The sequence below is a fragment of the Chlamydotis macqueenii genome, chromosome 10 (assembly GCF_036417535.1).
Source record: "Chlamydotis macqueenii isolate bChlMac1 chromosome 10, bChlMac1.mat, whole genome shotgun sequence".
In the NCBI taxonomy this organism is placed as follows: Eukaryota; Metazoa; Chordata; class Aves; order Otidiformes; family Otididae; genus Chlamydotis; species Chlamydotis macqueenii.
Genome location: NC_141565.1, coordinates 9,294,756 through 9,309,628, shown reverse-complemented (window position 1 = coordinate 9,309,628; position 14,873 = coordinate 9,294,756). Strand labels below are relative to the sequence as shown.

General features: G+C 33.7%; 1 protein-coding gene across 1 annotated transcript in view; it reads left to right on the top strand.

Moving 5' to 3' along the window:
- ERC2 (ELKS/RAB6-interacting/CAST family member 2) overlaps nucleotides 1–14,873 on the top strand; it is a 474,334-nt gene that overhangs the window by 183,548 nt on the left and 275,913 nt on the right. The window contains exons 10-11 of the mRNA XM_086755571.1: nucleotides 2,041–2,076; nucleotides 8,705–8,898. Coding sequence (XP_086611697.1) covers nucleotides 2,041–2,076; nucleotides 8,705–8,898 — 230 coding nt within the window. The remainder of the gene's footprint in view (nucleotides 1–2,040; nucleotides 2,077–8,704; nucleotides 8,899–14,873) is intronic.

The following is a 14,873-nucleotide window of genomic DNA, read 5'->3' as shown; positions in this document are numbered from 1 at the left end:
TCTTTAAGGACTTGAAATAGTAAGTCAGTCTTTTATGACAGTACATATAACCACATCTTACAGTCATGGAAAAATAAGCAGTTATAAAGGTCGGAGAGCGTCTGGGACATCTTTTGTATAAAAAGGGAGTATGTTCCCTCTATATAAATACAAAAGATCATTAAATGAAAGTTGAAAACACAATAGTTTTATTATATCATAAATACAGCGTAAAGCCCCAGTGGAAATTCACCCAACATTTGTAGGAGACCAGGTATTTCCACAATAAAAAGTAGTTACAACCTTTTTTGTAGGCATGTTTAGCTGAAATGAAACAGTGACTGTTAATGATAGTGGACTCCAAACAGTAATTTTCAATTCACATTTTCTCTAATAAAATACCTTATGTTCAAACCTGTAAATATCCCATGTTAAAAGTAATTGGTCCCCAGAAAACTACCTTTACCATGTTTTCACTCCTTAGGAAACTAACTCAAACAGAAATCTGGGTTATTCTTGCGTGTGTCTGAGTTAGAGTAGGAGGGAACATCAACATAGTTCAGAGTAAATTAACCTGCACATCCCGTAAGTGTGCTTATGTATGCACATTAACCGTGACAGAAGCTAGAAGGAATAGGCACAATTTACATCTTTTCAAAATTGACTCCAAGGGGCTATCTGTTACTTTGAGAAATGTGAATGCCGCTTACAAGTTACTCCTCTCTAAAAATATCAGAGAGGGCACTTTTTATTATGATATTGTAAAATCATTGTATTTTAGTGCTGATCTGTATGTTTTAACAAATTATACTAATGACTATGAAGATAGTATTCTGTGCACATATGTTAAGAGTTAGTTTTACACGACAGCTAATTGTAATAAGTACAATGCTTGAAAGAAAACATATACGAGGGGTAAGTCCAAACCAAATCTGTAAATTAAAAAAAAGAAAAATTAAAAGTTTCCTCTCCTTCCTGGTTTTAGAGAGAATAACATACATTTATTGATAATAAATATGTCTTGGGGTCTGATTAGATTTCAATATTACATAACTGGATTGTTTGCATTTCAGCAGGAGAAAACATGCTGATTCTGAAACCACTGTTTTTATTTAATAGAGTTAGACACATTTCAAAAAGTAATAAATAGGATATTCATAAACAGAAATTAATCATGTGACTGTGCTATATTTTGGTACACAAAACAATGTTTAAAACCATAGACAGTCTTATTAAAGATTAATCTTATTAAGATTATGGATTGAAATTAGTAATATTTTAAAAAAAAATCATAAACCCCAGAAGAATCCTCCATGTGTTTTTTTTTAACGAAAATTCCACAGACTTTTTGTTGACTTACTTTATATTGCTACTAGTGAAAGAACAGCAGGAATTACCTAATAGGTAGCTGGTTTTTATATATATATTTATATGTATGTAAGATTATATATATTTATATATGTATATATAATCTTATTATCCACTCTAGAATTTCCTCCTTTTGTCGTTTTTCATTATCTTAAATTTACTTGCTTACTGACATATTTGCAGTTGCTAAAGTACTTTTTGCCAAGCTGTACTGTTAGAAAGTCATTCTGCATAGAAAATTCAGTCGTATGTTAAACAAAAGAAAAGTAATAAATTTAATGATACAATTTAATTAATCTTTTATTATTACCATCTTTGAAGCTTTGGTGATAAATTGCAGCCTCAGCCAAAAGCACTTCTCGTGATTCATTGCTTAAGACCAGCACTTAATGTATCATCAAAAGTGGACACCTTTCTTTATTTCATGGGTTATTTAACTTGAGAAAGGGAAAGTAACACAAACCTTAAATTTCTTACTCCAGCTATTCTTTTTTAGGAGCCAAAGTCAACATTTATGTTTCCCTAGTGGCTCTCACTTTCACCAAGGAATGTTTAGAATCTTAAATTTCTACTTTTTAATGACAAGTTCTTCTGTGCAAATGCACTGGTTTTGTTGAGCTAATGCTGTTTTCCTGGATCTTTCCTTTTTTTTTCCCTGTCTGTGCTTCACTCCCTTCCAACTTTGCAATGTAGCAAGCTGAACAGTTGTTCAATCAGATGTACAATCCAGTAAGTTCTTTTTTAAAATGCCCGCTGTAACATATGAAAGCATGAGGATCCATTACCTTACTGTGTTGTGCTCTTCCTCTGTGGAGCTTTGCAGAATACTTCTGATGCTCACTATGCTATATTCATTATATCCAGATAAATGAACTTTGTGGACTTCAAGGCCATTTTAAGAATATGAAATGTGTTAAATAGGTACATACAGTATTTCTGAGAAAATAAACATCTTAGCCTTTAGGTCCTCAACTTCTCCATTAGAAAAAGCATGCAGATGATTTTTTTTTTTTTGCTTTGCTTTTTAATTCCTCCTTCTGCAATACTTTATTTGATCCTTCAAACTTAAGTAACTCATAGTTTACTCAGTTTATCTTAAGAGACTGAGTTGACTATGTGAATAATATCTAGGAAATGACCAGTACTATTTTGAAAGTCTGTATGACTAGAATAGTTCAGATCAGTTTTACTCATAAAAGTCTGTATACTTTCAATGTATATCCATTAAGAATATGGAAACATTGTATTTAATCTCAGAAAATGCTTAAATATAAAATGATGAATGCAAAGGGCAGTATTTGAAAAAGCCAAACAGTATTACTTTGGCTTGTTTAGTATTTTTATTCTTATCAATGTCTGCTTTGATTGCACGATATCTACCCTTTTGACTTGGCTGTGTTCCTTTTTCCGTTTGAGGAAGAGCAGTAACAAATGTCTCTGCAGAGAGCAGTTTTCATTTTTTTTGGCTGAGACTGTTACATTTAATGTGCTGTGAGCATCACAGGACAGAAAAAAATGATGTCACTGTAATAGCGATTTGCAAGCTACAGTTTACATAGTAGTCATAGTTAGAATTACCGTGTAATTGGGATAGTGTATATATTTAAGAACTGGTTTTGTAGCTTAAGTAATGTGATACTGTGCATTAGGGAAGATTGCCTTCGCTGAAGTCAGTGGGAATTTTGCCATTAATGTCAGTGGACCAGGATTCTAGCTTTGCAGTCTATTATTGCTGAGTTTTGTAGCTTCTAACCATGTAATGGATATGTCATGACTTATGTATGGGAAAAGAGAGTACCGCAGAATGTTCTGTATTTAGTTCTGAAGTTATTGGTTAACTGTTTTTAGAATCCAGTTATAAATTGACTGTAGCACAAGACCTGATGTTATCATCTCTACCATCCAGCATGCTGCTGGTCAAAAAGCTTTTCCCTTTGAATGATATAAAACCCTATTTTTGTCTGTCATCTTGGCTCACCTTTGTGGTAGTTATGTTTCTATTAATATCATTTGCACTCCTACTGTGCATGTCTTTTCAGAGTGGAGTCTCTTTTTTTTTTGTGTTAGTTTTCCTCAGAATTTTCATAAATGCTTCCCAGTCATTATTTCAATATTAGTTATTCTGCTGTATGGAATTTATTTGTTACATCCTAGTCTATTTGTGTGTGGTATTCCAAAGTCAGTCAGTCCTTTTTAATTTCATTTTTTCTGCCTTTATGTGCTTACTATTCAAAAGGACAGCCTGTTGGCAGTTCCGAGGTAATGGATGCAAGATCCTTGTCCGTTGGCACCAGCCAGCAATCTTAGTACATGAATGAGATAGATGATGAGCAAGAAAAGTTTATTTAACAAAATCTTTCTTCTACTATATATATATATATCAGTCTGCTTTTAACAATGTAAGTAGTAGTGATCCTCTTCTCCCCCAAAATCACCCAAGATCTTGAAATTGCATAATGCTTTGATTGAAGTCAATGGCAACGTATTCATTGAATCCCACAAGGCCGAGGCTTCACCTTGGTTCTTTGAGATGGCATAATAGCAGTTACTGGAAACTTCCTTTTTATTTTATTTTATTTTTTTTTTACTGCAATTCATTATACTTTGTTTAATAGAATATTTCCTTACTGTTGGTGGTTTTTGTTTTTTTTTTTTTTTTGAGAATAACTGTTATAAAAAAAACAGATGGCAATCTCATCTTAAAATACTGAAGTTTTAATGCTCTTTCGTTTAGTGTATCATAGAAATAACAGTCAATCTGAATAGACCTCTTTTTAGCCCATGCAGCAATATAGCTTTTTTTTTTTTTTTTTTTGTGGTGGAATGTGTTTTTTCTACTATGTCACACAGGTATCAACTCCAAGTGTTTAATTTATTGATGAATCTAATGTTTTTAAAATACAGCAATGGATAGAAGTGTTTTGTTCTTATACACATTTGGGTACCAAGTGGAGGTGATACAGAAGGGATGCAAATCCTGCATGCTCTATAGCAAAAGATTTCACAATGTATTCACCTGTGTGAATAAGATTGGTCACATATTTCTTAATGTTTTGAAAGGTGAATTTTTTGAGATAATGAATTGTTGTGAAAAAAAATGATTAGAAGAAGTTACATGATTGATTTTGTACTGTAGTGAAAATATAATGATGTACTTTGGAGTTCTGGTCAACCTTTTTCTGAATAAGACAGACTTAATTTCCCAAATGTTCCACCAGAGCAATGTCAGAGTAAAATTTAAAGTAGTTGCAGAATCTACTCTAAATTGCTTAGAGCAGTCCCTGAAGTTAAATTAAAAAAAACCTTGAATTTTAAGGAGACTACAAAAAATTAATGTGACAGCAATATTTTTAAGTTTATTATTGAAAGTAATTAAATTTGAAGGATCTTACAAAGTGATTATTTGCATGTAAATTCTGCTATTCTATTTATTTTTATGAAGTACTCAGTTGATTTCTGTCTGTGTCTGAAGCTTTAAAAATGAAATACTATATCTATCCATCCATTTCTGTTATGCAGAATAATGCATGCATGATTGTACCATAAAACTTTGATAGACTAAATAATTCATGTTACATGTCTGTGCCACACTATTATAATGTGTCTGTAGGAAATTTGTGATTTACATAAGGAAATGTTACTTTAGTTCTGAAGTATTTGTAGTACTTAAGTAAATATCAGAACAGATGCATAATTACTGTTAAAATTAGTGAATTGGTAGAGTGATATGCTATTTTTGTTGAGTTGTAAAAATAACTTACAACACAGTCACGAGATTGACAGAAAAAACAACATAAACCCAAGTGTGATAGTTTGAAACTAGGCTAATCAGCACATGACAGTATTATCATTTACAGATACAGATTTAAGAGATCAATTACTTTGCTGCTGAAGGTTATGCATGAACCAGTCACTCTTACCCATAAAAGCCCCATAAAACCAGAAAATGTATTCTTCCCAAGAAAACAGAGAACTTGGGCAGAAAAAGGGGGCTAGAAATGGAAAAAAAAAAAAAAGGTTAGAGGAGAGGATAACAGTAATAAGCAGAGACTTTGATTCATGGGATAACCATGCAGTTTCTGGTGATTAAAGCAGAGAAATTTGCCCTATCCAGGTGGGAGCAGGCTCAGTATCATCTGAGCTGCATTTCATCTCCTTTGGGTCTACTGTTTGACCTCAAAAGTCAAGTTTCATCTGTCAAAAAATCACCCCTGGTCTGTAAATAACAATTAAAAAAAGTAGCTAGTTCAAATCCAAATGCATCTTTCAAAGCCATAAAATATAATAGGGCTCTTATAAGTAATTCTGTACCTTTGTTCTGGGAATGTCAGGTGGATTGTGTTTTGCTCTCCTGTTAGTATCAGCAGCTTTCTTTTCAACATGAGGATTCCCTTAAAGGGACTCATTGCAAGTAGGGAGTACCACCTGCAGAGAGGGCATCTTCAGAAATGTTTTATGTTCTTGGTCTCCCTTTTTAACTAACTTTCCTTTCCTTCTTCATTAAGACGATGCCCTTGTAGAAATCTGATTAGTGCCAGTAGTCCAAAAATATCCTGTAGAAAGTGCTTGTAAAAACAGAGGCAACCAACTTACTGATTTATAGTGACATTATGGATAACTGTGTTGCACTTCAAAACTCTGTATAGGTTGGACACTTTATTGTATTGGATTTAATAATAAATTCCACTTCTTGTTGAGAACCATAGGGAAATACAATGACCAAGTTTGTGCTATGGAATTTTCCAAAAAACATCCCACAAATATGGAATGGCATGAGTACCACAGAAAGTACAAGAGTTTGAAAATACTTTTGCAATTTAACATTAATTTCTTCAGCACGCTGTTGAGCAAGGATTATAGGGCTAAACTGAAAAATATCATTTACAGCTATTATTTCAGGTATCTTTTAGTTATAAACTGTGCAGTAGAGAATTTGTTCAGTACATTTCTAAGCTGCTATGTGACAGGAATATTCTATGATACTTGAATATTTGGTACCTTTGTATTGGTGACCCTATAATGTTGCCCCATTAAATATTTTTGTCATAGAAAGTCCAGTGTGGCAATGAAAGTTTAAAAAACAAACAAACAAACAAAAAAGGCAGGCTTCTCCATCTGTTCTGCATTGCTTCTTGTCCTGGATTAGAACTAGGGTAGAGGAGCACGAGGGGAAAAAAGTTTGGGCTGAAGCTGAGAATTCCTGTATGCTAAAGTGAAGAAAAGACTGGTTAGAGGCAGGAAGATGGAGGTTTTGCCTGTTTATGAAATGATGGAAGCAAGACTGGTAAATAAGTGAATTATACACTAAAATAAAAAGCAGGGAAAGAAAGGTGACAGGGAGGAATATGGAAGAGTGATAGCCCCTAGAAGGGGAACTGTGAAGTTCTGGATTTACCCTTAGGAGAGGAGAACTCAGAAGAGCAATAAGGAACAACATGCTCTTTGTGTAGGTTTCTTAATATCTTAAAATGGGAGTGGCATTGTATTTTTTTTTCTAGAGTGAATTTACTTTTACCAATCTATGAATGATTTTTATTCTTTGCAAAAGAACACTTGGTGTTCATTTTGGAGTGATAAAACATTGTCTAATATCTTAATAGAGCTGATGGAAAATTGAAGCGATTTGGAGCTGGAAATCGGTACACACACTCTCACGTAATTGGCTCTGAGTCCCAGTATTGCATTTACTTAAAAAGTTATAAAGCTAGTTGAAAGTAAATTTCTTGATACAATTAACACCCACTATAAAATAAACCAAAGTTTTATTAAAGGAGGAAGATTTATGAGGATGAAAATGAATCTATTGCTAGCATCTCACCCAAATCAAGATGCTCTTTGGATGTTACCTTGAAACAAGGTCTGTGTTAGGAATGTCCTGTATCTGCATAGAATTCAGGGCTGGAGCGTGTATTATTGTCCAAAATAGAGAATCTGAAGAGCAAGGCCAGTAGATTTAGTAGGCTTCTTGTGCCGTTCCCTCAGCTCATTTCCTCAAATGTTTCTTCTAAATAAAAATCTTACAGTAGGATAAATAACGCTTAAAATCCACTATTTTTTTCCTTATTATCCTCATGCTTAAATGGTATGTTACATGCAAACACCCTAAGTTTCTTCCCTAGTCATTTCAATTTTTTAATTGTTGTATTTATACTGAACCCGGATTTGTTCTTTATTTATACAGAAAGTTTAAACCATTGCAAAGAACATGAACCTTCTAGTATCTGTAGTTTATATTAATTCTTTCCAAAACATGCATGTTTCATTTTGATCTGCATTTCTTTCATTGCTTGCTTGCATTGTTTGTTCCCTGAAATTAAGAAGGATAAGTAAGTCCACGTCTTCTCTGCGTAATAAGATAGGTGGAGGACTTTAAGTTCTAAATATCCTGAATTTTTGTAACATTCCTATATGTTAAGAGAATGTTATCTGAATTTTCTATGTTTAATGTGCACTGCCTTAAACTACTTGTTTTTTCCTTGCCTGCTCTTTCAAGATGCCAATTAGGAATAATGGGAAGCAAGGGGTAGGCTAAGCGTTGCAGTGCATTGTTGTTTCCATCTGTCTGTGATTATTCCAGCCAACAGTTTAAAGCACTTGATGCCAGATCATGCTCTCATTGAAGTTAATTGGGTTTTTGCCATTAGGTTTGATGGGAGTAAGATTGGGCTCTGCACTGTTGTTGTTGTATTCATTGCGTTCTTTCTTCTCTGTGAAACTGCCACCCATCCATGCATGTGTTTGCCAGGTTTGTGCCGTTTTCACCAATGGGCTTGTTCTTCTGATGTTTCAGGTTAAGTATTAACGATAAGAGAAAAAGGATTATTGGGTAAAACGTCTGCTGAAACCAACTTTGTAGTTTATTTCTTTGTCTTTTAAAAACAACACTGCAAAAAAACAATTCCTTTCTTTAAATTCTTCATATCAAACTACATTTGAAACATCTGGTGATAACAGATTACAGTATGTATATATGTATCTCTGTGTGTGTATTTATATATACATGGACAAACTGTGTGTATATATATGGGGAAAGAGAGAGAATATACTTTATTAAGAAATTGCCTATATATTTGAAACACTTTAAAAGCTTAATGTGAATTAACGTTAATCTGTAAAAAACATTAATAAATACCCTTCCCCTTCAGGATGCTGGCATTTGACTATAATTTTAGACTATGAAGAGATTTTAATTCCTTTTTATAATGCTTCTGTAGAAAATATTGTCATCAGACAGAAATACCCGTAATCCTTTTTAATGAAAATTTGAAGTCTGAGACTGACTTAGTAAAGCTTTTAAAGCTATATAAATTATTGTCAGCCTTATTATTATTTTTTTTTTAAACTATTGATTCTTAAGGCTCATGAAGCTGAAGAGGAAGCACGCATGAATCCAGAATTTGCAGACAGAATGAAACAGCTTGATAAAGAGGCATCGTACTATAGAGAAGAATGTGGCAAAGCTCAGGCTGAGGTTGACAGACTTCTAGAAATACTCAAGGAAGTAGAGAATGAGAAGAATGACAAAGATAAGAAAATTGCTGAGTTAGAAAGGTAATTTTTGTATTATTTGTCTTACACTGAGTGGCATTTTTATTTACTTGATCTTCATTGCAGAGCAGAGAAGTTAAGAGTAGAATATGGGTTTTTTTTTGACAGAATATTTGTTATGTCTTGTAAAATTGAATTAGAAATTAAAGAAATTTCTACGTGAGAAGTGCATCTCCTGTCTACCAACTTTGGAACAATTTAAGCTTTCTACTTTTTTAGTAGTCTCCATAGAAGGAACACATACAGGAAAAGCCATATGCAGTTTACAGTGACAACAACTCTCCCAGAAAACCTTGTTGGCAAACAACCATCTCTTTCTAGTAACTGGTAAATCAGAACTGTCCACACGTTTCTTCCATGTGAACAGCATCACTAGTTCTCAGGTGTCTTGAAAAGTATTGGTAAGTATTTCTAGCCAATCTCATGACTCTTTAAGAACAGTTGTAACTATTTCTCGCTGGTTCTGTAGTCTTTGTCCACTTGAAATGAATATTTTCTGACATTGACCAGGCAGTTTGTCTTATTTCCGGGAAGGTTGTACAGTCTTTCCTTAATGAAGACAGGAGGGTTTTGGAATCCATTTGTTTCATGCCTTTCGTAATTAAATGGTTCTTGGAACCTTTTCCCATATGGTATGCTGCAATTTATTCGATTGATAAGCAATTTCTGTGGATCTAATTTCTTTGTTCCCTTCCTGTATTTAGCCACTCTTAGGTAAATAAAAGAAGGAATTTTATCTTTTCAAATATTGTATATAATTATTTTCTAGTGATCAAGTCAGAATTCAAGTTCTTCATGGTTCCAAAAGAGAAGTTTAAGGAATCTCATTGTTGTGTTTATTGCTATAGTTTCAATCAAGACATAGGACTGCTCTGTCCCATTAGGGAGAATTACCATGAAAGAGGGGAAGGATCTGCTGGATTGTCTTAGAGGGAGGAAAACAGCCAGCTTGGAAACGAAGATCTGTCGAACATCTTTTACTGATGATAACTTGTCAACTTTCACAGTTATTTGTTGCCAAAACTTTTATTTTTCTGCAGACATTTGGCAAGGGTTTAATAATGGTAATAATGAATGGTATATTGTTATCAATCAAAGTGTCATGAGAACAGAGACATCCAGTTTAAAGTGACAAAAGAAGACTTGTACTCGAAATAGAACTGAGTATTTACATGAGGACAACTTTAATTAGCAATTTTCTGCCTCACCACGTCAGAAGGACTTTAGAAAACTCTGATTTTAAAAATTCAAACTCATTGATTTTAATGTGTAGAGATACCAGAGGAAGCTAGTAATAAACAGTGGTCGTTTTGTGCGCCATGATTGCGAGTTGTGAGTAAACTCTCCAAAATCCTGAAGCAGCATATTGGAAAAAGAACGTGATTAGTGAATTTATATGGTCAAGAAAGTGCTGCCTGTTCCACCCATCATTGCATATACTGCAGGGGCAGTTACAGACCTAGGCTTGTAATAAGTGTGACCAAGCTAGTGGCAACACTGTAGTTTTTATAGAAACTGATATTCTCTCTAGGCTATAAAACCTAGTGAATTATTTTGTGATGCTGGATGCAATAATAGGCATGCTAAACTTTTGTTCAAAAGGATAATCTTAAGACATTTATTAAGCAGTAATCATGTATGTGTTGAACATTAAAATGACAAGATTAAAAGATGAACATGATGAAGTAGTGAAACTTGTAATCTAAAATTTTTAGTAAATGTTAACTTGATTTACATATTTTATAGAAAAGAGATAAAGTTTATATACATCAGTAGATTTATTTGAATTAAGTTGAGAATTATTGATTACAAATCAACGATCACAAAGAAACAAGCACCAAGGGATGCAGAGATATTACTATGGTCTTATCAGCATGCAACCTCTTATTGTCTGAGAACCATGTAATGGACAGAATTTTCTATTCTTGTATTAAATTCTTTTTAAAAAATCAATGTACTTTTATCAGTGAAATTTTGTGACATCTATTTCTAGTCTGCTATTGTTGGTGAGTGTGTTGATCCTGAACTAACTTTTCAGAAAATAGTTAGATACCACTGAGTAAGCACAGACTTTTTGAGCTGGATATACTGTACTTTGAATGTGATGAAATAGTTAAGCTTTCCTTTAAGTGCTCCTGTAATGCCTACAATAAGATACCTGTGGCATGATTGGCTAAGGACAGTAGTATGTTGCAAATTTTGGGAATCATCATGCTCTAAGATTTGCTTGTGAATTCTATTAACTTTGATGCAGTTTTTCGCTTTGTTAGGTGTACAGGTGTACAGGTTAGCTGTACTTAGGTACAGCTTTCAAGATTAACTCCAAATTCCTATACGCACAGTATATGTAAATTAATTATTGTAAACTAGAAAAAAAAGAGAATTTACATAAAACCTATCTATTGTTTTTTTTTTCCCATCAACAAAGGTTACTGCCTTTGCTTGGTAATGGAGTCTTAAAGCTACTTTCCACCATGCATAAGCACAGGCACAAGCTGCCAGGAATGTGAAGGTGTAATAGGAAAATATTTTCAGAAAGTGGGTATCTAACTCTTCTTACTAATCAGACTCACCTTAGATTTCTCTAAAATTTAGTTTATTGTGTCTCCCTCTTCCTTATTTTCTAAAAACATTGGCCTAAGTGTCTAAGTCTGTATATAACTGTGCCACCTGTTGGTGTCCCTAGAGAGGGAACTTTGATGTTGAAATTCCCCTTTCCTAGGGGTTTAGGTGGAGTGTAAATTGCTGTAACATTTTATGAAGTGCTACTACTTTTTCTGTTTGTAATGACTACTTGATTGGCTCATTATTGAAGGGAATAGGTGGAGCCAAAGTTCAGTTTACCTACTATATGGGAATAAAGTACTGTGAAAATGACTGCAACTATAACAGAAGCATATTTGAAAATGTTCTTTCCTTCTTGTCCCACTGTTTTGTAATTCATATAATGTGCTCTAGGTTGCTATTTTATCTCCTTACATTTTCTCCTCCTTTTTTTTTTTTTCTTGCTCAGAAACAGCATATCTTCAACATTTCCCCTAACTTCAGATGCAAGGGCTTGTCTGGGGTTTTGTAGGAAAATGTATGCTATTTTGAAATCTATGTGTTGGTTAATAGCTTGCTGGGTTCCATGCTCACTGCTAAGCCAACATCTTTACATTGCAAGATAATTGCAACAACATGAATTATCAAAATTTATAAACATGAATGTCTGAGAGTATTATCTAGAGTATTACAAGCTATGATATCTCCACAATATTTATTATATTCACATATAGATTCATCAGCATAAGGAGATGTACTTGTATACATCAGTTTGAAAGGTAAAACCATTTGTAATAAACTGATAATTTACAATTTCAAATAAGAATTAAAACAAGATGATTAATAATAATATTCTACTTATCAGAAAGTATTGACACAAAGTGTCAAGTACTCAAGGGTACAAATACCTGCTTCAGGGTATGGGTAATTAAATTTATAAGTGTATGCTATTTGGCAGAATAACTTTCATAATAATAATTTCATATGAAAGGTAATTAATCATGATTTATCTGTTTATAACGACAACAGGTTAAAATTAAATGCATTATATCCTAGCATAATATACTCTTCGTAACCTTGCTTGATGTTTTTCTTTGGCTTTATTGGTGAATGAAATGTGATGTGGTGTTTTTTTTTGTTGGGGTGGGTTTTTTTTCGGGGGTTTTCTTTTTTTTTTTTTATAATGTAGATGAAACTGGGTAAGATAGTGATTGGCTTAAATTTTAATGTGGAGGACCTAGCCAAAGGGAGATAACTGCAGCTGAAAAGGAACCGTCGGGATGGAAGGAGTATATTGTTTAATGCTCTATTAAAGATGTTAGAATGAAAAAGTATATTTATGAAATATGCTAGGAAGCTTCAATCATGAAATTAAGTGAAATACAATAGTAAAAAAGGCATGATTATGAGGTTAGGTCCAGTAAGACTGTCTGCTGTCAACTAAGGATAATTGTTGATACAGTTTAGGAAGATAAAAACTGGGTTAGTTTACTTCTGGCAGTGTCATTATGAGCCATCTAAATAATGAGATGTGAATCCTGATATGTCACAGTAAATGTTTTCAGTAAGGATAGGAATGTATTAATGTCATCAAGCGCTAGCAAGACTCCATGTGGAACACTGCTGTGTACTTCTCATCGGTCATATTTGCAAAGGTTGAATTAAAACTAGAAACAGGTGCAGAGAGGGCTCGTAGGATAATTAAGGGAATGGAATGGTCATGTCACAGGAGCAGTGTAAACAACAGTGGTTTGTTTCATGGCCAAATGAAGGCTCGGTAGGGATGCTTGTTCTCTATAAGTATGTGAAAGGAAGGGGTAAGTGATACAGTGAAAGAATAGTGATTTAATAGAGTGTTGGCACATGATACAATGGATACAAATTATCCATTAATAACTTTAGGCTGAAAAGAAAGAAAGGAAGAAAAAAAGTTGTCTAATTCTCAGAGGAATGAAAGCTCTGGAACAACTTTCTAAAAGAAACAAAGGGGATGAGAAATCTAACTATTGCAGTTTATAAGATGCAGCTTGATAAATTTGTGAACCTGATTATTGGCATGTGGCTGGCTGCAGTTGCATTCACAAGTTCAGTCCTCAGAAGCAGGTTATTCCTCACAGTCTTGTACTGTTACAAGAACAGTATGCTGTTAGCAACCTGTGTGCATGCCATTTCTGTGTTACCCTTACCTTCACTTTCTATAAATGTCTATGCAAATACATTGTTTATATTGAGTGGCTTCTTAGGGATGAGAACTATAACTAAGTGCTCTCACAGTGCAAGAAATGCAGATATTCAATAGCCTACATTGTGCCCTTTGGATTAAATCAGATCAACTGGGGGAAAAAAAGGATGCTGGTTTAAGAGTGAAATGCTGTACCTTGGTGGTGAAGTGATGAGAACACAGTGTAGGTTGCAAATTCTTGGATCTGCTTTTCTCCAGAGATACATTAGATGGTTGATTGTTTGCTTGTTTGAGCGTAGCTTCTCAGCAAAGCTTACAACAATATGAAAGTTCGTTTAAAAATACTGTATGTGCTATAAGACAAAAGCAGTTTGTTTTTAAACAAGCAGTTTGTTTTTTTTTGTTATCCACTTCTCATATGCAGTGGTAAGTTTTAGGTAATAACAGTATAGGTGTGCATTTAAGCTCTTGGAATGTCCAGACTACAGTAAATTAATTCTGAATTGATTTGGAATTGAATTCTGATGAAATAAGTCCACACAGCACTGACAATTCATTGCATAAATGACAAGACATCAGCATATGGAATGTGTTTAAAAAAAAAAAGAGGAGTATTTTTGTGGCTTTTACAATATTTCCCTTTCATAAGAATAAAAAACTGTACAGCAGTTACAGCTCTAAGGATTAGTCTAGCTGGTTGTCAGACAGGGCTTTTTTTTTTTTTGTCTTAATTGAAAGGGCATGTCATGTATTTTTTAACAAATAAGTTATCAAGCATTGGAGTGTTTTCAGTGACAAAATATTAACCTTATTCTTCAGACTGAAGAAAAAAATTGCTGTCAGCATTAGAAGGGGCTCTATTTCCTGGAGGGGCAAATATCTTCTTTTATTATTAGGTACAGTGCTTTGTGAACTTCTAAATGATATCTTTTAACAAACTGCCAAATAGTTTAGCTGTTTTGTATTTCATGGAAAGACTTGATGAATGTGGCTCATCAAACCTATATTGGTTCAAAAAAAGACCTCGTGGTATATGATGAAACATTTGTGTGGCAAGAAACACTACTCCAATATCCGCCTAATTTATTTGTTCCATTTGGTGTGTGTATGCAGTTGGGTGGTTATAACTACGGATGGTTTTCTGCAGTCCACAAATGATACAGTGACATTTTACTTTAAAATTTATGGTTTTTTTCAGTGCACAGCAAGGATATACTGCTACAGAAATTTTATTTTACTTCTCACTTTCCCT